This window comes from Dendropsophus ebraccatus, chromosome 15 (genome assembly GCF_027789765.1).
Source record: "Dendropsophus ebraccatus isolate aDenEbr1 chromosome 15, aDenEbr1.pat, whole genome shotgun sequence".
Classification (NCBI taxonomy): Eukaryota; Metazoa; Chordata; class Amphibia; order Anura; family Hylidae; genus Dendropsophus; species Dendropsophus ebraccatus.
This window is the reverse complement of record NC_091468.1, coordinates 13,279,515-13,306,382: the sequence shown is the minus strand read 5'-3', so window position 1 is coordinate 13,306,382 and position 26,868 is coordinate 13,279,515. Positions and strand designations below refer to the sequence as shown.

Genomic DNA, 26,868 nt, shown 5'->3' with positions numbered 1-26,868 from the left:
ATAAAAAAGTAAATCTATGTAACATATAAATATAAGATGCTTAAATACCAAGGTCTAACAATACTGTCTGTGGTTTTGGGTTACGTTGCTGTGTAGACAAGTAGTCGTTGTGTGCACAGTAACATATAAGACATTGGAAAATGGGAATATGTCAGCTGTAGATCATGCTCAAGTGTCAAGGAGGAGGTCCCAAGGCACAGCATACACGCCTCCTCCCTGGGAAGGAGTGGGGAAGGGAAGAGGCATGCATGGTGCAGCTCAGCCTTTATGGTACTTGAGCTGTGAACATGATCTAGAACCAACAGATTCCCTTTTTTAGTTCTGTTACATATTGTAGAATTGTAGATAATAATTTCATAACTACTTAAACCAGCCACTAGAGGGAGCACACTGTAAGGAGAATTATGTAGCTCCCCCTAGTGGTGGTTGCAGTTGACAACAATTTCATAATTCAATGTTTGGGGGTGGGGGTGGGGGTATTTGGAGCTTTATAATAAAAGAAAAATACTGATTATATTCTATAGAATCATAGAAAAATAATATACAAAAATAGAGGTTTGGGCTCAGGGAGATTGACTTAACTATATAGTTTTTAACTATAATTCTTATTTTTAACCTTAGTTAACCGAATAGGTTACAAGTAATGGAAGCCTATATCAGACAGCCGGTAGACACAGGGTGCAGGTAAGGCAACACTTCTACTCACAAGGACCAAATTCCCTATAAACATTACAGTTAAGGTCGACAATTTTGTCGGGACCAACTATTTTATGTGTATGGGGGCCCCAATGCTGGAGGAGAGAAGTAACGGGTATGTCAAGTTTTAATGCCTCATTCTTTTGCACCTGCTAGAGAGAAGGCTCTGCTAGAGGTGTCTGGCAGCGGCTCACTCCCCCCTCTCCCTATTGAAAACACATGCATCCAAATCAATCTACATGGTAGCAATGAGTCCACCAGAGCAGAAGCAACCAGTGTCTCTCAAAGGGGGTCCTGAAAAATGAACAGACTCTATGATGCCTATAGGGAAAGGAGTTTTCCTGATCAGACTGCCCCTTTAAAAATCCGGTAGGCCATCTAGATCCTAGTTTTCTCCAGAGACTCCATTACATCTCAGTCAGAAGACTCCTACAGTTCACAGCTAAGGATTACTGCCGGCACATGTGCTAATCCTATAGTAATACAGACAGAAGAATGAAAGTTTGGGGCCATCATCCAGACGCTGGTCCAGCAGCTCCATGATCGCCCAGTCCTAGGCCGAGGCTGTGACAAGGGGGTGACGTGTCCCCTCTCAGCTTATGTGGTTCAGCTCCCGCGCCCGCTTCTTCAGGTGCCGCTTGCGGATTTTAATCATCCACTTTATACTGAGTTTAGCAAAGTCTGCAGCTTTAAATAAAACCAGGAAAACTCCGCAGAGCAGCGCGATCATGCTCCAGGGATTGGCAGTGATGATCTGCAGGAATAAAGAGAAAAGGAGATTATAGAGGCCGATGTACGGGGTCTGGTATAGACAGAGGGACCTAATGTATGGGGGCATCTGGTATAGACGAGGGGCCTAATGTATGGGGACATCTGGTACAGACGGAGGGGCCTATTGTATGGGGACATCTGGTACAGACGAGGGGACCTATTGTATGGGGACATCTGGTATAGACAAGGGGCCTATTGTATGGGGCATCTGGTATAGACGAGGGACCTAATGTATGGGGGCATCTGGTATAGACGAGGGGCCTATTGTATGGGGCATCTGGTATAGACGAGGGGCCTATTGTATGGGGACATCTGGTATAGACGAGGGGCCTATTGTATGGGGGCATCTGGTATAGACGAGGGGCCTATTGTATGGGGCATCTGGTATAGACGAGGGGCCTATTGTATGGGGACATCTGGTATAGACGAGGGGCCTATTGTATGGGGACATCTGGTATAGACAGAGGGACCTAATGTATGGGGGCATCTGGTACAGACGGAGGGGCCTATTGTATGGGGCATCTGGTATAGACGAGGGGCCTATTGTATGGGGCATCTGGTATAGACGAGGGGACCTATTGTATGGGGACATCTGGTACAGACAGAGGGACCTAATGTATGGGGACATCTGGTATAGACGAGGGGCCTATTGTATGGTGGCATCTGGTACAGACGGAGGGGCCTATTGCATGGAGCATCTGGTATAGACGAGGGGACCTATTGCATGGGGGCATCTGGTATAGACGGAGGGGCCTATTGTATGGGGCATCTGGTACAGACAGAGGGGCCTATTGCATGGAGCATCTGGTATAGACGAGGGGACCTATTGCATGGGGGCATCTGGTATAGACAGCGGGGCCTATTGTATGGGGGCATCTGGTATAGACAGAGGGACCTACTGTATGGGGGCATCTGGTATAGACGAGGGGCCTATTGTATGGGGCATCTGGTATAGACGAGGGGACCTATTGCATGGGGGCATCTGGTACAGACGGAGGGGCCTATTGTATGGGGGCATCTGCTATAGACGAGAGGCCTATTGTATGGGGCATCTGGTATAGACGAGGGGACCTAATGTATGGGGGCATCTGGTATAGACAAGGGGCCTATTGTATGGGGCATCTGGTATAGACGAGGGGACTTATTGCATGGGGGCATCTGGTACAGACGGAGGGGCCTATTGTATGGGGCATCTGGTATAGACAAGGGACCTAATGTATGGGGGCATCTGGTATAGACGAGGGGACCTAATGTATGGGGGCATCTGGTATAGGTTGAGGGACCTATTGTATGGGGGCATCTGGTATATACGGAGGGGCCTATTGTATGGGACATCTGGTATAGACAAGGGGACCTATTGTATGGGGGCATCTGGTATAGACGAGGGGCCTATTGTATGAGGGCATTTGGTATAGACGAGGGGCCTATTGTATGGGGGCATCTGGTATAGACGAGGGGCCTATTGTATGGGGGCATCTGGTATAGACGAGGGGCCTATTTTATGGTGGCATCTGGTATAGACGGAGGGACCTAATGTATGGGGGCATCTGGTATAGGCGGCGGGGCCTATTGTATGGGGGCATCTGGTATAGACAGAGGGACCTAATGTATGGGGGCATCTGGTATAGACGAGGGGCCTATTGTATGGGGCATCTGGTATAGACGAGGGGACCTATTGCATGGGGGCATCTGGTACAGACGGAGGGGCCTATTGTATGGGGCATCTGCTATAGACGAGAGGCCTATTGTATGGTGCATCTGGTATAGACGAGGGGACCTAATGTATGGGGGCATCTGGTATAGGTTGAGGGACCTATTGTATGGGGGCATCTGGTATATACGGAGGGGCCTATTGTATGGGACATATGGCATAGACAAGGGGACCTATTGTATGGGGGCATCTGGTATAGACGAGGGGCCTATTGTATGGGGGCATCTGGTACAGACAAGGGGCCTATTGTATGGGGGCATCTGGTATAGACGAGGGGCCTATTGTATGGGGGCATCTGGTATAGACAAGGGGCCTATTGTATGGGGGCATCTGGTATAGACGAGGGGCCTATTGTATGGGGGCATCTGGTATAGACGAGGGGCCTATTTTATGGTGGCATCTGGTATAGACGGAGGGACCTAATGTATGGGGGCATCTGGTATAGACGGAGGGGCCTATTGTATGGGGCATCTGGTACAGACGGAGGGGCCTATTGCATGGGGCATCTGGTACAGATGGAGGGGCCTATTGTATGGGGACATCTGGTATAGACGAGGGGCCTATTGTATGGGGCATCTGGTATAGACGAGGGGCCTATTGTATGGGGGCATCTGGTATAGACGAGGGGCCTATTGTATGGGGGCATCTGGTATAGACGAGGGGCCTATTTTATGGTGGCATCTGGTATAGACGGAGGGACCTAATGTATGGGGGCATCTGGTATAGGCGGCGAAGCCTATTGTATGGGGGCATCTGGTATAGACAGAGGGACCTAATGCATGGGGGCATCTGGTACAGACGGAGGGGCCTATTGTATGGGGCATCTGCTATAGACGAGAGGCCTATTGTATGGGGCATCTGGTATAGACGAGGGGACCTAATGTATGGGGGCATCTGGTATAGGTTGAGGGACCTATTGTATGGGGGCATCTGGTATATACGGTGGGGCCTATTGTATGGGACATCTGGTATAGACAAGGGGACCTATTGTATGGGGGCATCTGGTATAGACGAGGGGCCTATTGTATGGGGGCATCTGGTATAGACGAGGGGCCTATTGTATGGGGGCATCTGGTATAGACGAGGGGCCTATTTTATGGTGGCATCTGGTATAGACGAGGGGACCTAATGTATGGGGGCATCTGGTATAGACGGAGGGGCCTATTGTATGGGGCATCTGGTACAGACGGAGGGGCCTATTGTATGGGGACATCTGGTATAGACGAGGGGCTTATTGTATGGGGCATCTGGTATAGACGAGGGGCCTATTGTATGGGGGCATCTGGTATAGACGAGGGGCCTATTGTATGGGGGCATCTGGTATAGACGAGGGGCCTATTTTATGGTGGCATCTGGTATAGACGGAGGGACCTAATGTATGGGGGCATCTGGTATAGGCGGCGGGGCCTATTGTATGGGGGCATCTGGTATAGACAGAGGGACCTAATGTATGGGGGCATCTGGTACAGACGGAGGGGCCTATTGTATGGGGCATCTGCTATAGACGAGAGGCCTATTGTATGGGGCATCTGGTATAGACGAGGGGACCTAATGTATGGGGGCATCTGGTATAGGTTGAGGGACCTATTGTATGGGGGCATCTGGTATATACGGAGGGGCCTATTGTATGGGACATCTGGTATAGACAAGGGGACCTATTGTATGGGGGCATCTGGTATAGACGAGGGGCCTATTGTATGGGGGCATCTGGTATAGACGAGGGGCCTATTGTATGGGGGCATCTGGTATAGACGAGGGGCCTATTGTATGGGGGCATCTGGTATAGACGAGGGGCCTATTTTATGGTGGCATCTGGTATAGACGAGGGGACCTAATGTATGGGGGCATCTGGTATAGACGGAGGGGCCTATTGTATGGGGACATCTGGTATAGACGAGGGGCCTATTGTATGGAGGCATCTGGTATAGACGGCGGGGCCTATTGTATGGGGGTATATGGTATAGACGAGGGGCCTATTGTATGGGGGACATCTGGTATAGATGGAGGGAACTATTATATGGGGACATCTGATATAGACAGAGGGACCTAATGTATGGGGACATCTGGTATAGACGGAGGGAGCTATTGTATGGGGACATCTGGTATAGACGGAGGGAGCTATTGTATGGGGACATGGCTTAAAGGAAGGGAAGGCTTTAGCTGTCCAGGCATTATGGGAATTGTAGTTTTGCAACAGCTGGAGGGCTGCGGGTTCCTCCTTCCTGCCATTTGGAATTGTAGATCTCCATTCTTGGCATAAGGCCTGGATGTGAATCCCAATAATATGGCGTCTGATACTCACGTCCTGGATCTCCTGGATGTACGGGTCTTTCCATTCAAAAACCACAAAAAATAATTGGTCTCCCTTCTCCGTCATCTGCCTGCGATCAATGTAGTTGACTACGCTGGTCTGTGATGAGAACAGAAGTATGATGGATTGTGCTATATTTTATAGCGTCTCCCTATGGGTAATTAGTTGTGACCTTGTCCAGCCATGTCACTTTTTTTTCTTTACCATAGGATAACACTGCAGGATCACTTTTTTTTGCACTTTGCCCTTAAAGCGTAACTGTCATATTTTTTTTTATTGCAGAAATCAGTAGTATAAGCGATTTTAAGAAACTCTGTAATAGGTTTTATCAGCCAAAAAAGCCTCCTTCTGTACTCAAGAAGCAATCTCCCAGCCTCCCCCCCCCCTGACTTCTTATCTGTGCATTATCAGGCAAACACGTCTTCATTACAGAGAAGCCAGTGAAGACGGGCTCTGCTCTCTCCATTCTATCCTTATGGAGGGGGGAGGGGCCGAGGGAGATAAGGGAGCAGGAAGAGGTGACATGAAGGTCAGCTGTTTGTGGACTCTCTGGGCTCCTAAAACGCTAGATTCAGGGGTCAGAAAGGTCAGTGCTTATCTATGAACTTACTGAGAGGAGATTGCAGGGTGTTGTGCTGTGCAGGACTGCTCCATGCTCAGTCACTCCTAACAGGCCCTCCCCTCTCCATAGCCACATAATGGAGACAGAAAGGCTGCTTCTTCTAAATAAGGGGGAGGCTGGGAGATTGCTTTTTCAGTCCAGAAGGAAACTCTTTTGGTTTATAAAACCTATTACAGAGTTTCTTAAAATCGCTTGAACTATTGATATTTAATGTTTTAAAAAAAATGACCCTGAAATGACAGTTACGCTTTAAAGGCATTATCCAATATTAACAACACAGTTCCAAATCTGTCCCCAGGTTATGTGTGGTATTAAAACTTTGCCCCATTCATTTTGTTAAAAAAGTGAGCCGCAATACCAAACACAACCTGAGCACAAGAGTGGCGCTGTTTCAGGGGGGGGGAAGCAACTATATTTTTATTTTAAAGGGGAGAGTGACCCAATTTTTTTTTTTTTTTGCTAACACATTGCTTAAATGTAATATAACTCCTTTAAGCCGACCTCTTGTCTGAACTCCACGGACTGGCTCCCATCCTCCTCCGTCGTCTTTACTAAGGACATTTTCACCCAAGTGCGGAAACCCCCGGAGAACTTCCAGCTGGAGTAAGAACTTTCACAATCCTGCATGAATTTTGTCTTGTTGTCACTGGAGCAGATTAATAAAAAAAAAAATTAAAAATCTGATCGATCTTATGATGCCCTGAGTGCACAAGTAGAATATATTGTGACTAATTGTGGAACCAATCTTTATAGCTCCAATGCGTCTAAAATTAAAAATTAAAAGAAAAAACTAATTTTGCAAACAGCTTTCATCACACATCTGTGTACAGCTCCTAGGAAGACCTATGTGTCTCCATGGTTACAGACTACACACAATGTAGTCTGATGCAGTCATAAATCTACAATTTGTTTGTGATTTTTAATTAATCATTTTAACTGTATATGGCCGTACATAATAAAGTCAGCGAAACGATTGTGACATCTAATCTAAACGGTAGTCGCCATATTTACTGTTGATGTGCTATTGCGGTACGGACACTCCAATAAAAGTCTATGGGAGCTTCCGCATTTTGCAGAGAACACCTAAGCAGTCCACAAAATCATCCACAACTGCGTTCCACAATTCTGTGACGTCTTATAAATGGTTTCCCCAACAACCTTATATCTATGGGGGCACCCCAACTTTTCTCTGATGTCTTCTTTCAAAAAAAACAAGAAAGTTGGTTGAATTGCCAAGCAGTGCCACCACAGGAAAATCAAGTATTACATCGTTCTCACTGAAATTAATAGGCCGTATATATGCACAATGTTTACAGACGCTCTCTGCTCTGGCTAATACATGGGGGGTCCTCATTCTACTATCTGGGTTTTCTGAGCCTCAGATAAAATCAATCTACTCAAGATGGTTGCACACACGTGGAAATGTTTACATAGACGTCAGTAAGTGTCCTGAACAATAGAACCACTCTGTATCCTGTTCGTAACGCCAATAATCTAATGCCGCCAATGAAGAACCTGTGAGACTGCCAAACAAAGGACACATTCAGCTGCCGGTCTGCACCTATAGAAGGTTTTTCACCAAAGCACAAGGCTACATTGTCTCATCACCCAGGTACAGACACCGGGACACCAAGTTGTGAAATATCAGAACTTATTATATAGAAGCAGCCGCTATTTAACCCATTATTGGACAGGGGGTAAATCTTTTCAAAGTGTTTCTCAATTATGTCAATGGAGTCTATGCAAAGTTAGATCCACCATAGCTGGGACCGTAGTGTTTATCAGAGGGACACACACCTGTCCAGGAAGTTCTTGTAGGAAGAGAAGAGCAGATAGTCAATGGCGCTGAAGTCTTGTTCGGTTTCGTTGAGGTGGAACTGCAGGAAGACCAGCTCTCTTTTCCGCACTTCACACGGCCCTTTAACAATGAGGGCGTGCTTCTGCAAGACAAGGACATGAAAGGTTACAGCGCCCGTAAAGACTGGTACACCCCACCACCTGCCATTACTTTTATGTGCCGCTACTCTAAATCATAGTGGATTTATTTCGGCTTTATACATTGCTACAAAGTGATCGATATTCACCAAATAAATGCAGACATATACAACCCAAAGTGGGACCCTGCACGATATATAAAGACGTATAATGCTCGGATATACAATGTGCCATAACCTCATGAAGAATGGGGGGGGGGGGGGCTGATGGCTGGCACCACCAACCCGGAGGACGGGGAGGGGAGAAGTCTCAAGGAAAAATTGGGAAAGTAAAGAGAGGATCCAAATCCTGTTGTGTTATACCAATGATGAGAGGGCATCCTGAGACGCCAACGCCTATAGGAATTTATAATGACCTCATCGATCTATATTACTGTACAATCGAAATCCCAAAAATAAACTACTTCTCCGACTTTATATAGTGATAATCTTTATCCTACATGCGACTGATGTGTGTTATATCTGGTGATCTGCTGCCCTCTAGTGTACAGATATTACATATGTACAGATAACTCATACATTCACTTTACCAGCTTACACATATAATCATCATTACTGATCCTGAGTTACATCCTGTATTATACTCCAGAGCTGCACTCACTATTCTGCTGGTGGGGTCACTGTGTACATACATTACATTACTGATCCTGAATTACATCATGCATTATAATCCAGAGCTGCACTCACTATTCTGATGGCGGGGTCTCTGTGTAGATACACTATATTACTGATGGTGAGTTACATCCTGTATTATTCTGCAGAGCTGCACTCACTATTTTGCTGGTGGGGTCACTGTACATTACTTATCCTGTACTGATCCTGAGTTACATCCTTTATTATACCCTGGAGCTGCACTCACTATTCTGCTGGTGGGGTCACTGTACATTACTTATCGTGTACTGATCCTGAGTTACATCCTGCACTATACTCCAGAGCTGCACTCACTATTCTGCTGGTGAGGTCACTTTGTTCATACATTACATTACTGATCCTGTACTGATCCTGAGTTACATCCTGTATTATAATCCAGAGCTGCAATCACTATTCTGCTGGCTAAAAGTCCTAACTGCTATATTCCCATATGAAGACATTAAAGGAGAAGTCCAGCAAAAACTTTCATTAAAACATTGTTTTACCCCCCAAAAGTTATACAAATCACCAATATATTACGAGAAGTACTTATAAAGTGCTTTTTTTCCCTGCACTTACTACTTCATCAAGGCTTCACTTCCTGGATAACACGGTGATGTCACTTCCTGGATAACAGGGTGATGTCACTTCCTGGATAACACGGTGATGTCACGCCCCGACTCCCAGAGCTGTGCAGGCTGTGGAGAGGATGATGGCAGAGGGACACAGGGCACTGGAGGGACACTGAGCATCCATCACTATTTTATCCAGGAAGTGACATCACCATGTTATCCAGGAAGTGACATCACCATGTTATCCAGGAAGTGACATCACCATAATATCCAGGAAGTGACATCACCATAATATCCAGGAAGTGACATCACAATAATATCCAGGAAGTGAAGCCTTGATGCAGTAGTAAGTGCAGGGGAAAAAAAAACACTTTATAAGCATTTCCTGTAATAAGTGTATATTGGGGATTTGTAAAACTTTTTGGGGGTAATACAATACTTTAATAAAAAAATTGCCGGACTTCTCCTTTAACCTCTTAAGGACATAGGACGTATGCGTACGTCATATGTCCTCACTTGCACTTCAAAGCGGGGTCGCGAAGTGCCGCGATCCCGGGTGCCGCGAGTAGCCCGGGACCGCTGCTATTAGCGGGCACGGTCTGATCGCCGTGCCCGCTAATTAGCTAATCGGAGGCAGCTGTCAAAGTTGACAGCTGCCTCCGATTACCGGAGGCAACGTTTCCCTGGTGTCTAGTGGGGGAGATCGCTCCTCCGGGACCTTGTCCCGGAGGAGCGATCTCCGTTACTGATGCCGGCCGGGGACGCGTCCAAGATGGCGCCGTCCTCGGCTCGGCACTCGTTCGTTTTCGGCTGCAGCAGCCGAAAGCAAACGAGTGCCGATCTCATGGATCTCTGCAGCATATCTATGCTGCAGAGATCTCAATGAGAGATCCAAGTGTATATACTAGAAGTCCCCCAGGGGGGCTTCTAGTATATGTGTAAAAAAAAAAAAAAAAAAAAGTGTTGTTAATAGTATAAAGCCCCCTCCCCTAATAAAAGTCTGAATCACCCCCCTTTTCCCAGGTTTTAAATAAAAGTAAACAAATAAATAAATAAATAAACATGTTTGCTATCGCCGCGTGCGTAATCTCCCGAACTATTAATTAATCACATTCCTGATCTCGTACGGTAAACGGCGTCAGCGCAAAAAAATCCCAAAGTGCAAAATTGCGTATTTTTGGTCGCATCAAATCCAGAAAAAATGTAATATAAAGCGATCAAAAAGTCGTATATGCGCAATCAAGGTACCGATAAAAAGATCACATCATGGCGCAAAAAATGACACCTCGCACAGCCCCATAGACCAAAGGATAAAAGCGCTATAAGCCTGGGAATGGAGCGATTTTAAGGAACGTATATTGGTTAACAACGGTTTGAATTTTTTACAGGCCATCAGATACAATATAAGTTATACATGTTATATATCGTTTTAATCGTAACGACTTGAGGAACATGCATAACAAGTCAGTTTTACCCCAGGGCGAATGGCGTAAAAACACATTTCCCCCAAATAAAAGAAATGCGTGTTTTTTTTCAATTTCACCACACATTGAATTTTTTTCTGGGTTCGCAGTGTACTTTATGCAAAAATTCAGCCTGTCATTGCAAAGTACAATTAGTGACGCAAAAAATAAGGGGTCATGTGGGTCGCTAGGTGGAAAAATGCAAGTGCTATGACCTTTTAAACACAAGGAGGAAAAACCGAAAACGTAAAAACGAAAATGGGCCATGTCCTTAAAGGGTTAATAAGCAGCATTGTGAACCCTTGTAGATAAAGCCAAACGAGAACAATAAGCAGATTTTTATATTAGATGTAAATGGAGAAGAAATCCTCAGACCATGACACGGGCAGTGGGTGAGAGGTGATGACTACCATGGTCTGGTTGGTGAAGGGGTCGATGTAGTTCATGGTCTGGGTGATGCAGCCATTCTTCCCTGACTGACCCGGACTCTTCAGTGGCGGGATACGGTCGTACAGGTGATGTTCACAGCTCAGGAGCTGAGCTTTCCCGGGGTAAATGGCTATACCTGCAGCAGATAAAGTAGAGGAGGTTACATGGATTCTTCCTGGATTTATACACTACAGGGAGATTTATCAAACATGATGTAAAGTGAAACTGGCTCAGTTGCCCCTAGCAACCAATCAGATTCCACCTTTCATTCCTCACAGACTCTTTGGAAAATGAAAGGTGGAATCTGATTGGTTGCTAGGGGCGACTGAGCCAGTTTCACTTTACACCATGTTTGATAAATCTCCCCCTACATCTTCCCCCTGTAGGAAGTGGTGTATTCTTTCCAGTCTGACACAGTGCTCTCTGCTGCCACCTCTGTCCATGTCAGGAACTGTCCAAAGCAGGAGAGGTTTTTTTATGGGTGGCAGCAGAGAGCACCGTGTCAGACTAGAAAGAATACACCACTTCCCGCAGGACATACAGCAGCTGATAAGTACTGGTAGACTGGAGATTTTTTTAATAGAAGTAAGTTAGAAATATCTGGCACTTTGATTTGAAATATATATATATATTTTTTTTAATTTTTTTTTTGCTGAACTAAGACTAAAAGTAACTCCAGATAAGACGAGCTGTGTTCATATATCACATCTATATATTATCAGCCAGAGGATTAAAGTCACAGAAGCCTTGTGTCCTGGCATCTTGTGGATGTGATAACTACCACCTACCTAACCATTCAACCTACCTAACACCAAGTCCCCCCCCCCCCCCCCCCTTCCTTCATGGCAGCGGGACCCCCTAACGGCAGCGGATAATCCCCCAGGGGCGGCACTGCAGACATTGTGGTGGATACAGAGGGATAGAAGCTTTTAGCACCCATACGATGTCCATCTGCAGAGCCGACACTGACACCACCAGCCGCCATGTTATCTGTAAATTATTCAGTCATGTTCCTACTATAGCAGATAATATCCGCTCCTCTGCTCATCAACAACTGAAACTAATAGAGAACATGATAGGAGACCCCTGGATCCCCCAGATAGAGATACCGCTACTCTCTTTCTGCAGAAGCTGCCAGTCACTGGAGCAACTACTGCACTGCCAGCAATGCTTCACTGTAATACACCCTGTTATACCCATGAACAGCTGCTGCAGAACCTCATTATACACCAGCTGCTGCAGAACCTCATCCTACACCTCAGCTGCTGCAGAACCTCATCCTACACCTCAGCTGCTGCAGAACCTCATCCTACACCTCAGCTGCAGCAGAACCTCATCCTACACCCCAGATGCTGCATAACCTCATAATACACCTCAGCTGCTGCAGAACCTTATAATACACCTCAGCTGCTGCAGAACCTCATACTACACCTCAGCTGCTGTAGAACCTCATACTACACCTCAGCTGCTGCAGAACCTCATCATACACCTCAGCTGCTGCAGAACCTCATCATACACCTCAGCTGCTGCAGAACCTCATACTACACCACAGCTGCTGCAGAACCTCATACTACACCACAGCTGCTGCAGAACCTCATACTACACCTCGGCTGCTGCAGAACCTCATCATACATCCCAGCAGCCCCACAGAGAATGAATGGAGCTCTGGCCATGATGCCCACCATTTGTTCTGGGACCTTTGTGCCTGTCTTTGGGGTCAGTGGGGTGTCGGCAGTGCAGCCCCCCCCCCTATCAGCTTGTTATCCCGTATCCTGCAGATATCAGTCGGCACTCACCTGGGGCCTCGTACACATCTACCTCCTTGTAGGAGACGGACATGACCGGGTGTTTTAGCTTATCCCTGAAGTCTGTTATGGTCTGATAGACCAGGAAGACAGCGACGGCCATGAGCAGCAGATAGACGAAGATCAGCAGCACCGAGAAGACGTTCTTCAGACAAGTCCTGCTGAAGCGTATGGGGGGGCTGCTCCTGTCCAAGTCTCGCTCTGCCGAATGCAAAAAAAACAAGGTTTAATACAATGCCTATCATCCACCATGTACCCTCAGCCAAGTGTACATAAACTGTAATGGGAAAAGTGGAATAAGCCGCTGCCGGTGGTGGCTTATCTCTCAGAGATCCTTTGTTTGCCCAGCATCAGGGGTGAGTCAGGAGGCTCCAATACACATTAGTGGCCCCTGCTGGGTGTGGGTGATTTTTCTCCAATATGTATAGCATCCTGTAAGGCAGGGGTAGGGAACATTGGCTTTCCAGCTGTTGCAAAACTACAACTCCCATGATGCCTGGACAGCCAAAGCTTTAGCTTTGGCTGTCCAGGCATCATGGGAGTTGTAGTTTTGCAACAGCTGGAAAGCCAAGGTTTCCTATCTCTACTGTAAGTCTAGACTGATGTGACGCATAACACATGAAGATGCTGCAGATGGTGAAACCTGCAGTGACTACAGCCGATACATGCGGATGGTGAGCTCTGATGGCTATGCTGCACTTGTTACATTTAATCATGGATATTTCAGCATCTCAATGATCACATTACAAGCTCTTTATTAAAGGGGCTGCGCTCTGCCCCCATAGTCAGTAATAGCATTATCACTCCACCCGGCACTTTCATCCATGAACTAACATGGACAACAAAGAGGATCTTATACATGTGAATGTCTGGGATAGCACTCCACCCTGACACACAAAGACGCCATAGATTCTGTGTAGTTATTCCCAAAACTTGTCAGATAGTTAAAAATACAAATTTCAAATGTTTTACTGGAATTGTTTCCTTTATGGGAGTCAGAAGTGGCAAAAAAATGTTTTCAAATCAATAAATGTCAGAAAGTTATATAGATTTGCAAATTACTTCTAATAAAAAGTCTCCAGTCTTCCAAAACTTATCAGCTGATGTATGCCCTCCAGGAAGTGGTGTGTTCTTTCCAGTCTGACACAGCGCTCTCTGCTGCCACCTCTGTTCATATCAGGAACTGTCCAGAGCAGCAGCAAATCCCCATAGAAAACCTCTCCTGCTCTGGACAGTTCCTGACATGGACAGAGGTGGCAGCAGAGAGCACTGTGTCAGAATGGAAAGAATACACCACTTCCTGCAGGGCATAAAGCAGCTAATAAGTATTGGAAGACTGGAGACTTTTTAATAGAAAAAAATCTATATAACTTTCTGACCCCAAATTATTTTAAAACATTTTCTTTAGCGTGCTCCTTTAAAGGGAGAGACGATAAATGTCTGATCGCTGGGGGTCCGACCTCTGGGAGTCCTGACGATCAAGAGAACAGTGGCCCCCCAAGTGTGTCCTATTTACTCCATTCACTTTCTAGCAATAGCCAGCAATACCCATCAGTATTCTTAGGGGGCACTCTGGCACCGCCATGCTTTAGATCAGTGGCAGAAGGACTTTCCGTGAGCAATGCCTATAGTGAGCTAAACTCTTTAAATAAATAATAGTGCAGCCACCACTAGATGGAGCTAACTGCATACTGTTATATATTCCCCCTAGTGGAAGCAGCAGGAATTGCTGCTAAAATATGGATACACTAGAAAATAATCCATGCAGAATGTTGGACCTACAAATGACAAGGCTTCAGAGGTAAGGGTGACCTATACATAATGCAGGGATGGGGAACCTTCAGCCCTCCAGCTATTGTAAAACTACAACTCCCATCATGCCCGGACAGCTAAAGCTTTGGCTGTCCAGGCATGATGGGAGTTTTAGTGTTGCTACAGCTGGAGGGCTGAAGGTTCCCCATTCCTGACATAAAGAAACAGCACTTAAAGTGTCACTGTCGTTTCTTTTGTTGTTGTTGTTGCAGAAATAAATAGTCCAGGCGATTTTAAGAAAAGTTGTAACTGGGTTTATTAGGCAAATATGCCATTATCTGCATTCAATAAGACTTTCCCCAGGTCCCCTCCCCCCTTCTCTCTCTCATTCACTGTTCATTATCAGGAAATCTCGACTCTTTTACATCAGCTGAGCCCTGTGTAACCTATGGAGAGGGGAGGGGGAGGAGGGAGATTAGTCGCCAGCAGAGAACATAGGATTGCACAGCGGGACTTGTGTGAAAGCCGGTATTCAGAGGTCAGTGCTGACTTCAGAGGAGGTAGCCCGGTGATGCAGCTGTAAATTAACTCTTTGTTGTCCTATTTTGGTGCCTCATCTCCCTCCACCCCTCCCCTCTCCATAAGAGAACCACGAAGACAGGGGGGGAGCTTCAAACTGCTTTTTCATGATAAAAATGCATTTTTCGGCTAATAAACCCAATTACACAGTTTCTTGAAATCGCCTGGACTATTGATTTCTGCAAAAAAAAATTATTAAAGCAATTCTATATTATAGAAAGATTCCAATTCCAGATTATCAGATTTTCTGTATTATCAGATGCAGGATTAATTAGTTTTTGCTGTTTAAACCTCTAAGTCAGTCGTTTCCTTTACAAGTGGGATCAAGTCCAGACTACACAATGAATGCCGATCATATAAAGTACAGCCAAGCTGCCAAAACCATCACATTGCCGTACCCGACCCCCCAGAACCCCCTCATCTGACTAGATGGGCTAATGGGAAATCTAACTGTAAGCTACCAGATCACCTGGGAGACTATCGGAGTTGGGATCATCCTGGTCTTCTTGTTCTTCATCATCCATGTCCTCAAGGGTCTCCACATCTACCGGAGGTTGTTCTAACTCTTCACTTAACTGAGGAAAACAAGAAAAAAATAAAAAAAAAATTTAAAAATTTTTATTATTGCCTTTTTACAGTTGTCTATATTAGCACATGTTGAAATATTACAGTTTTCCCTCTAATACAGCAGACAAAGGAAGCTGACAGTAACAGGTGTATTGTACTGCGGGAGACTAGATAGGCAGGATCACACATCACTGACAGTAACAGGTGTATTAAACTGTACTGCGGGAGACTAGATAGGCAGGATCACACACCACTGACATCAACAGGTGTATTATACTGTACTGCGGGAGACTAGATAGGCAGGATCACACACCACTGACAGTAACCGCTGTCTTATACTGTACTGCAGGAGACTAGATAGGTAGGATCACACACCACTGACAGTAACAGGTGTATTATACTGTACTGCAGGAGACTAGATAGGTAGGATCACACACCACTGACAGTAACAGGTGTATTATACTGTACTGCGGGAGACTAGATAGGTAGGATCAAACACCACTGACAGTTACAGGTGTATTATACTGTACCGCGGGAGACTAGATAGGCAGGATCACACACCACTGACAGTAACCGCTGTCTTATACTGTACTGCAGGAGACTAGATAGGCAGGATCACACACCACTGACAGTAACCGCTGTATTATACTGTACTGCAGGAGACTAAATAGGCAGGATCACACACCACTGACAGTAACAGGTGTATTAACTGTACTGCGGGAGACTAAATAGGCAGGATCACACACCACTGACAGTAACCGCTGTCTTATACTGTACTGCAGGAGACTAGATAGGCAGGATCACACACCACTGACAGTAACAGGTGTATTAACTGTACTGCGGGAGACTAGATAGGCAGGATCACACACCATTGACAGTAACAGGTGTATTGTACTGTACTGTGGGAGACTAGATAGGCAGGATCACACACCATTGACAGTAACAGGTGTATTGTACTGTACTGTGGGAGACTAGATAGGTAGGATCACACACCACTGACAGTAACAGGTGTATTGTACTGTACTGCGGAAGACTAGATAGGCAGGATCACATACCACTGACAGTAACCGCTGTCTTATACTGTACTGCGGGAGACTAGATAGGCAGGATCACACACCACTGACAATTATGGGGAAGTTTATACAAAAAGCCTTGTGCTCAGTTCTGTGTTTTTGTTGTGCACAGGACTGGCATGGCGTATTTCTGCCCATAGTGCCAAGGAGTTGTATTCTGCCATAGATACCAGGATATGGCATGTTAAAGGAAATGAGAGGGAGAGAATTCTAAGGGCGTCTTTTTATACATCCATAATGCACCTTGTTACTATTATTATATAAAACGTGAACCATGGTACCTTCAGCAGGTGTATTATACAGCAGTGCAGGAGACTAGATAGGCAAGATCACACAACTGATAACAAGGTTTCCCTGTATGGTATTAATACTTACTCATGGCACTGATATACTGACTACCATAGAAGCAAGCAAGGATTGATAAGGTACATTATGAGTCCACAGAATTCGATAGGTATCTGTTTATGGAACCTTAAAGGGGTTGGTCACCTAAAAAAAAATTCTTTCAAATCAACTGGTGCCAGAACGTGCCAGAGATATGTAACTTGCCGCTATTTAAAATCTCCAGTCTTCCAGTACTTATCAGCTGCTGGGTGTCCTGCAGGAAGTGGTGTTTTCTTTCCAGTCTGACACAGTGCTCTCTGCTGCCACCTCTGTCCATGTCAGGAACTGTCCAGAGCAGCAGCAAATCCCCATAGAGGTCCTCTCCTGCTCTCCAGACTAGAAAGAATACACCACTTCCTGCAGGACATACATAGCATTGCTCTTAAGCTAACTAATACATTTTGCTGATGTATGCCCTGCCTGTCTGATGGGCTGGCAATGGGTGCAGCAAGGCACAGAGGGGTGTAGTTTCCTCTTGTGCCCAATTTACCATGATTTACAGCTACAAGCAGTCATTCATCATGGTGAATACTTACATCTGCTCAGAGCTGGCGTACATTTTGCCGGACTTACTCTGAGGCGCGCGCCCCTCAATAAACCCAGTGTGGGACATGGGGACAAGGATTTCGGTAAGAATGGCATACACATACACCCATCTTGATGAATCCCCCCTTGCCGCTATCATCATACAACAAGCTGACAAGGACACCTTCAAAGACATAGTACATTATTGCACTGTGCTGTAGGAGACTAGATAGGCAAGGTGACACACCATTGACAATAGCCAAGTGGAAGTGCACATACAAATACAGAAATCTATGGACACCTCCTTATGCATCTATAATACACCCATGTGCATTTGTTACTATTGCTATACAACCCTGTTAGATTTCCTCCAGCCACTATATGCCATGTACTGGCATCACATGACCCGTCCTGTTATAATATGTACTGGCATCACATGACCCATCCTGTTATAATATGTACTAGCATCACATGACACGTCCTGTTATATTATGTACTAGCATCACATGACCCGTCCTGTTATATTATGTACTAGCATCTAGGGATGCACGATGCACCGAAATATCGATACTACTATCGATATTTCGGGCAAAAAAACGGTTCGATACCAGGATTTCCTGGTATCGAAACTTTGTTAATTAGCATTATAGCGCAGTTTAACAAAGTATAGAGCAGAGAACACGGCCGGCGGCTATCTGAGCGCCGGCCGTGTTCTCTGTGTGCCGCCCCCTGCTCCCACCTGTCACTTCCTCCGCGCTCTCTCTCCCTCCGTTCCCGGCGGCGCCAATTTCAAATAGCCGGCACATAGCAATTGCTAGTGCCGGCTGTGTAACTCTGTAGATGCCGCTGTCACACTGACAGCGGCATTAACCCCTCCTGAGCCGCTCCGTATGCAGCAGGGGTCGGCTACTGTGTGTAGCAGACCCCCGCTGCCGGTGTCTCTCTGATAATAGGGTCCGGCTCAGCCAGACTCTGTTATCAGGGAGATGATTTATGTGGCATGTGGAGCTGCACGCAGGAGAGCGGGACGTCCGGGAGAGGAGGACAGAGAAGGCTGGAGGTGAAGAAGCTGAAGACGGAGAGCGGGGGTCGGGGAGAGGAGGACGGAGGAGAAGGCTGGAGGTGAGGAGGCTGAAGAGGGAGAGCGGGCGGTCCGGGAGAGAGGAGGACGGAGGAGAAGGGAGAGGAGGTGAGGAGGCTGAAGAGGGAGAGCGGGTGTCGGGGAGAGGAGGACGGAGGAGATGCGGCCACTCCATCTGGCTGCACTGTGAGGTGGGGGCCGCAGGACTGTGAGGAGGAGCGGCCAGGGCCCTCAGATAACTCCCGGGCAGACATCAGTGGGGGATGACCAGGAGGTCGGCCGTGCTCTGATGGGGGAGGGGGGCTGTAACCTGCAGATTACCCTGCCGCCCAGATCCTGGTCACCAAGCCCTGGAAGCACGAAATGTGCAACTACAACCCTCATCATCCCAATAGCTGAAGTTTGTGTTACATGACTACAGCCCCCACCATCCCCTTGATAGCTGGTGTGTGTTACATGACTACAGCCCCCACCATCCTCCTGGTAGCTGAAGTGTGTTACATGACTACAGCCCCCACCATCCTCCTGGTAGCTGAAGTGTGTTACATGACTACAGCCCCCACCATCCTCCTGGTAGCTGAAGTGTGTTACATGACTACAGCCCCCACCATCCCCCTGGTAGCTGAAGTGTGTGTTACATGACTACAGCCCCCACCATCCCCTTGATAGCTGAAGTGTGTGTTACATGACTACAGCCCCCACCATCCCCTTGATAGCTGAAGTGTGTGTTACATGACTACAGCCCCCAGCATCCCCCTGGTAGCTGAAGTGTGTGTTACATGACTACAGCCCCCACCATCCCCTTGATAGCTGAAGTGTGTGTTACATGACTACAGCCCCCACCATCCCCTTGATAGCTGAAGTGTGTGTTACATGACTACAGTCCCCAGCATCCCCCTGGTAGCTGAAGTGTGTGTTACATGACTACAGCCCCCACCATCCCCTTGATAGCTGAAGTGTGTGTTACATGACTACAGCCCCCACCAACCCCGTGATAGCTGAAGTGTGTGTTACATGACTACAGTCCCCAGCATCCCCCTGGTAGCTGAAGTGTGTGTTACATGACTACAGCCCCCACCATCCCCTTGATAGCTGAAGTGTGTGTTACATGACTACAGCCCCCACCATCCTCCTGGTAGCTGAAGTGTGTTACATGACTACAGCCCCCACCATCCTCCTGGTAGCTGAAGTGTGTTACATGACTACAGCCCCCACCATCCCCCTGGTAGCTGAAGTGTGTTACATGACTACAGCCCCCACCATCCCCCTGGTAGCTGAAGTGTGTTACATGACTACAGCCCCCACCATCCCCCTGGTAGCTGAAGTGTGTGTTACATGACTACAGCCCCCACCATCCCCTTGATAGCTGAAGTGTGTTACATGACTACAGCCCCCACCATCCCCCTGGTAGCTGAAGTGTGTGTTACATGACTACAAACCCCACCATCCTCCTGGTAGCTGAAGTGTGTGTTACATGACTACAGCCCCCACCATCCCCTTGATAGCTGGTGTGTGTTACATGACTACAACTCCCATCATCCCCAGCTAGCTAGTGTTTCAATTTCTATTCTTGTGAGGGTTTTTTATGTAATTTATTCAGTATCGAATTGGTATCGAGCATTGAAAAAAAAAAGTTGGTATTGGTATCGAACTCAAAATTCTGGTATCGTGACAACACTACTAGCATCACATGACACGTCCTGTTATAATATGTACTAGCATCACATGACACGTCCTGTTATATTATGTACTAGCATCACATGACACATCCTGTTATAATATGTACTGGCATCACATGACCCATCCTGTTATAATATGTACTAGCATCACATGACACGTCCTGTTATAATATGTACTAGCATCACATGACAAGTCCTGTTATTATATGTACTAGCATCACATGACACATCCTGTTATAATATGTACTAGCATCACATGACACGTCCTGCTATAATATGTACTAGCATCACATGACACGTCCTGTTATAATATGTACTAGCATCACATGACACGTCCTGTTATAATATGTGCTAGCATCACATGACACGTCCTGTTATAATATGTACTAGCATCACATGACCCGTCCTGTTATAATATGTACTAGCATCACATGACCCGTCCTGTTATAATATGTACTAGCATCACATGACACATCCTGTTATAATATGTACTAGCATCACATGACCCGTCCTGTTATAATATGTACTAGCATCACATGACACATCCTGTTATAATATGTACTAGCATCACATGACACATCCTGTTATAATATGTACTAGCATCACATGACACATCCTGTTATAATATGTACTAGCATCACATGACACGTCCTGTTATAATATGTACTGGCATCACATGACACGTCCTGTTATAATATGTACTGGCATCACATGACACGTCCTGTTATATTATGTACTAGCATCACATGACACGTCCTGTTATAATATGTACTAGCATCACATGACACGTCCTGCTATAATATGTACTAGCATCACATGACACGTCCTGTTATAATATGTACTAGCATCACATGACACGTCCTGTTATAATATGTACTGGCATCACATGACACGTCCTGTTATAATATGTACTGGCATCACATGACACGTCCTGTTATAATATGTACTGGCATCACATGACACGTCCTGTTATATTATGTACTAGCATCACATGACACATCCTGTTATAATATGTACTAGCATCACATGACACGTCCTGCTATAATATGTACTAGCATCACATGACACATCCTGTTATAATATGTACTAGCATCACATGACACATCCTGTTATAATATGTACTAGCATCACATGACACATCCTGTTATAATATGTACTGGCATCACATGACACGTCCTGTTATAATATGTACTAGCATCACATGACACGTCCTGTTATAATATGTACTGGCATCACATGACACGTCCTGTTATAATATGTACTGGCATCACATGACACGTCCTGTTATATTATGTACTAGCATCACATGACACATCCTGTTATAATATGTACTAGCATCACATGACACGTCCTGCTATAATATGTACTAGCATCACATGACACGTCCTGTTATAATATGTACTAGCATCACATGACACGTCCTGTTATAATATGTACTGGCATCACATGACACGTCCTGTTATAATATGTACTGGCATCACATGACACGTCCTGTTATAATATGTACTGGCATCACATGACACGTCCTGTTATAATATGTGCTAAGCATCAAATACAAAGTGCAGAAAGTTCCAAGAAGGATGATGGGTGGGGTAGAACATTCCTGAAATGTTTCCTGTTCTCCCCCAAAGGAATTCAGGATGACACAGAGATAAGAATAGGAGACACGGCCATTAAGGCTGCATTCACACGTCCCGTAAAATTGTCCGTGGTCACAGATCCACGACCACGGACAATTTTAGGGACCATTGAAGTGAATGCAGCCATTCACATGATCCGTGCCGCAACCTGCACCGCAAAAAATAGGACAAGTCCATGTCCGCCGTGAACGGGTATGAGCAACGGAATCCGCCAGAACTTATCCGTGCGGATTCCGTAGTCAGAACCCAGCCTTAGACTGGATGTTGGGGAAATACAGACTTATCTTTTACAAAACTACAATTCCCATCATGCCTGGATAGCCAAAGAGTGCTCTTACATGATGGGAGTTGTATGTTGTAGGTTATGCCCCACTGCTCTACAGAAAGCACTCATTTTGGGAGTTGCCCTTTAAGAGACTGATATCTATAATAACATTACATTAAAGGAGATGTAGTCTCCTACATCATCAGGTTGGGATGTGTACACCCCGGAGCCTGGCGGGGGTCCTGAGGTCGGTCCTGACACTCACCATGGGCGCGGGGAGAGGCAAGTTCATACTTGTTATCAACTTCCCCCCTGCTCTGAAGTTTTAAAAAATGCCCTAAAGCCCCTCCCCCAATAAAAGTGAAAATCACCCCCCTTCCCATCTTATACATAAAACACCCAAAAAATAATTAACATATAATATACCGTGGCGTGCATAATCGTCCAATCTATTAAAATAAAACAATATTATTCCCGCACCGTGAGCAGCGTGAACAAAAAGTGGTAAAAAAAACGTAGAGATTGCTTTTTTTTTAATGACATTTTATGTATAAATTTTTTTTATAAAAAGCGATCAATACATTTGATCTAGAAAAAAATGTTACTAATAAAAACTAGAGATCATGGTGCAAAAAATGACGCCCCATACGACCCCCGTAGGTGAAAAAATAAATGCGCTATAGGAGTCACAATAGAGCCATTTTAAATACGCCTATTTGCAAAAAAAGTTTTACTGCTAATAAAAATATTAAAACGTTAGAAAACCTAGAAAACCTGCATATCTCTGTGTTCAGACCGACCTATAGAATAAAGAAAAAAGGCCAGTTTTACCGTAAAGTGCAGTACATAAACACAAAAGCCCCCCAAAATTGGTGAAAGCACATTTTTTGACCCAAATTTACCCCATAAATTTTGGGGGTTCCGTCATTTATTTTATGGCAGATTGAAAGATGCCATTACAAAGTACATCTGCTCCTGAAAAAAACAAGCCCTCACATGGCCCTGGTGGAAAAATGAAAGAGTTATGGGTCTTAGAAGGCGGGGAGGAAAAAACGAAAACGCAAAAGTGACAATTGGTCATTGGTCCTTAAGGGGTTAATTAATCTCCAAAATATTTCTAAAACCAATACTAGGAAAATGCCGCCCCATAGACTCCACCAGACAGGGTGAGCGGGATACAGCGGCTCTATATGTCAGAAACCTCCGTGTGAATTGTGCTGACACCGACCTTCTCCATCTCCTGAGATCATGTGACACTTCACGGTACAAGGAAATCTGCAACGGAGCTTTAGGATGTAGGTGGAAAACGATGAGTGGCAGAGATAGAGACGTGTATACGTGTTCTATGTACGACCAGGATAGGTGGCGCCATATTCCCCGGGACCAGGCTCCTCTTCATCCTCTTTCCATTCCCATCTTGTAATGCTGCATCACTTATGGAAAGAAGGAGCGGCAGACAGATCCAGGAATGAGGTCAGGCTTCCCTATCATTAAGCTGAGCTGTTTACCTGTAGTACACACATAGGCACTTTCTTTCCCTTAGTTGTCTGGCCAATCACAGCACAACACCTACTCCTCTCTACCATACCATGACATAGTGCTGCTGACTAGCACTGGACTGAACAGTGACTGAATCCTCCCCAAGTTCAGGCTTTCTCAGGCGCTCTCTCTAACACACAGCACATGCTAAGCTCCGCCCCTATATTTTGCGCTGACCTAACTGTTACCGAAGACAGATTTCCCCTAACAATAGGCAGAAGACAGCAGATTGCAGGGAATAGGGACACTTAGGTGACAAGACTTTAGAGCAGTGTTTCTAGCATAGGGAGTATGAAGTGACTTACAAATATGTTAGGAATTTCATCTAACAAATAGGGAGAAGCTGCTGGAAACGACAGTGACCATTTAAAGGGATTGTGCAGGATAGGAAAAACATAACTGACTTCTTTCAGAAATGTAAAGCTGCAATACCAAACACAACCTGCGGACAGAGGTGGCGCAGTTTGCTGAGACCAAAAAATAAAAATAAAAACTGGACACACTAAACTACAGAAGCCAGAAAAAGTTACAGATTTACTGACGGGTTTCGTCTGCTCAGATGTGGAGACTAAATTTACAGTGTAAATGGTGGTACATAGAGGCTGTAATGCGATACAATCATAGAGGTCAGGAGCATGACATTGTGCGGCTGCTGAGGTTTACACTGTAAATATACAACACACAAGCACAATCACAAAGAGTAAAAAAGGGCATTGGGAGTGCAAAAAACAGGAGTGACAATAATACGAAAGACGCCTGTTATTAAAGGGGTATTTCACTAAAAACATAACTTTTCATATGGTGTTGCCCATGGTGAGACTAACAATTCCTTCCATACTTGTTAGTATCTATTCTGTCTTCTTCCCCCAGTTCTCAGCTGCTGCTTTCTCCTGAAGATACAGAAATCTGAGTGTGAGCTTTTCTCTGTCTCCCCCTCCCTTCTGAGACGGCTGATGTAAACAAGTCCCTGCATATATGCTATATGGGAGCACAGGGGGCTATATAACTGGGGGAGCACACAGCAGGGGGGCTATATACTACTGGGGAGCACACAAGGGGGCTATATACTACTGGGGAGCACAAAGCGGGGGTCTATATACTACTGGAGGAGTGCACGGGGGGGCTATATGGGAGGGGGAGCGCACAGGGGGGCTATATACTACTAGGGGAGCGCACGGGGGTCTATATACTACTGGGGGAGCACAATACTAATGATGTTCAGCTCGGACCTTCACCTGACAATACACCCCAGTAAGTGGACCTTCACTAGTTGTTGAGTATCGCTGTGCTAGGGGCTGTAACACCTCCTTGCTCCTTCTCCCACCCCATCCCTGCTTAAGGCTCGGCTTCCAGCTGTCAATCAAGCAGGATAGGGAGTGAGGAGACGTTCTAAAAGGCCACAATTATTTTCTCCTAACAGAACAGGCACATAAGGAGGTATAGCATGGACTACAGGCGCCGTATTACACATATGTACAACAAAGAGCAGACACGAGCCCCAAGGGTGCCCATACAGATTACATATACAATGGCTGAACAAGTATAGGGGTGTCCTGACTGATCCCCAATGACAGATGTAGGGGGAAGGGATCGGGTATAGTGGATATGTGATGATCCTGGGGAAGAACATGTTGCTACCAGAGGAGTCACAACATGGCGTTCTCTCATCTCCTCACCTCAGGAGGAATGGCTGACAGAATGTGTATACAGCTGCCATCTATCTGCTGTGTATACGGAGGAGCTGAAGACGCATCTTCACAAGTTTCCGGCTCCATTCCTCTAAGAAAGCTTTTATCTCATAGCTTCCTGGTAAACATCCTCTCATGTATCCAGCACCATCTATCTACCGATACGCTATGTCCTGAGGTCACCTCCTCTGTCACGTCGCCTCACTTATGGCCGCCATGTACTGGCTACCATCTAGCTGCCCGGACTGCCCTGAAAAGCTGTTTAGTTATTGGAGATCGGGATGTATCACAGGAGTCTGGAAAAGTCGTGTGGTAACCACTGTGGGAGGTGTGAAGGCGGCCATGTTTGTTGTCATCCAGCTTTCTTAGAACTAAGAGGTCAGCTAAGGATACTTCAATCTTAAAGTGACAAAAATAGATGATTAATGTAAATAAGTGACGGTCAGAGCGGGGACATGGCAATAAGTGATCTATTAAACATTATATGCCGGAGAATGGAAGCCAACAACTGGAGCACGGCCTGTAGATGATACAATCCAAACTATGTGGTGGTATTACACAGGGAAAGGGACACCGCCATCTGTATGTAAGATTAGAAATAAAAACTTTGCAAATGGTATTAAAGAAGAAGAAAAGTCAGAGACTGGAGGATCTGACTACACCGGAGAGTTTGTAGTCTGTTACCATGGAGACATAGATACAGGTTGTACAAACCAACAGTGAAAGAATTTTTATTAAAGGAATGTCAACTCTTTGGGTGGACAGCGGAATCTGCCTGAGTAAAGAATGGAGAATATAGGACAGGCGGAACTTCAAGCGGGGGCAGGTGGCGGAATCCACTTGAAGTTCTATGCGCAGACTCTGTAGTGTGCAGCTGGGAACCATGGCAGCACAATCATGCTGATTGGTGCCCTTTAAAGAAGCAGTTCAGTTTTGTTTTTTTTTCGGCCCCCCGGGTAGCCGCTGTCAAGTATACTTACAGAAGATGATCGGTGTCCCGCGGCGTAGCTCCGGTCCCGTCCCGCAGTGCCGTTCAAAACAGGCGCACGCTCACTTCCGCCGGCGCTGTGACTCCTCTTCTCGGCCTTGTAA

At 45.8% G+C, this 26,868-nt stretch overlaps 1 protein-coding gene across 2 annotated transcripts in view; it reads right to left on the bottom strand.

The window, feature by feature from the left end:
* Positions 1-471: 471 nt before the first annotated feature.
* The window catches only part of PACC1 (proton activated chloride channel 1), a 51,298-nt gene continuing 24,901 nt past the window's right edge, over positions 472-26,868 (bottom strand). For both annotated transcript variants that reach the window (XM_069954227.1, XM_069954226.1), the window contains exons 2-8: positions 15,805-15,910; positions 12,996-13,205; positions 11,181-11,335; positions 7,909-8,051; positions 6,613-6,757; positions 5,481-5,588; positions 472-1,450 (exon numbers count right to left, since the gene is read on the bottom strand). In XM_069954227.1, the coding sequence (XP_069810328.1) occupies positions 1,289-1,450; positions 5,481-5,588; positions 6,613-6,757; positions 7,909-8,051; positions 11,181-11,335; positions 12,996-13,205; positions 15,805-15,859 (978 nt within the window). In that variant the 5' untranslated portion in view covers positions 15,860-15,910 and the 3' untranslated portion in view covers positions 472-1,288. The remainder of the gene's footprint in view (positions 1,451-5,480; positions 5,589-6,612; positions 6,758-7,908; positions 8,052-11,180; positions 11,336-12,995; positions 13,206-15,804; positions 15,911-26,868) is intronic.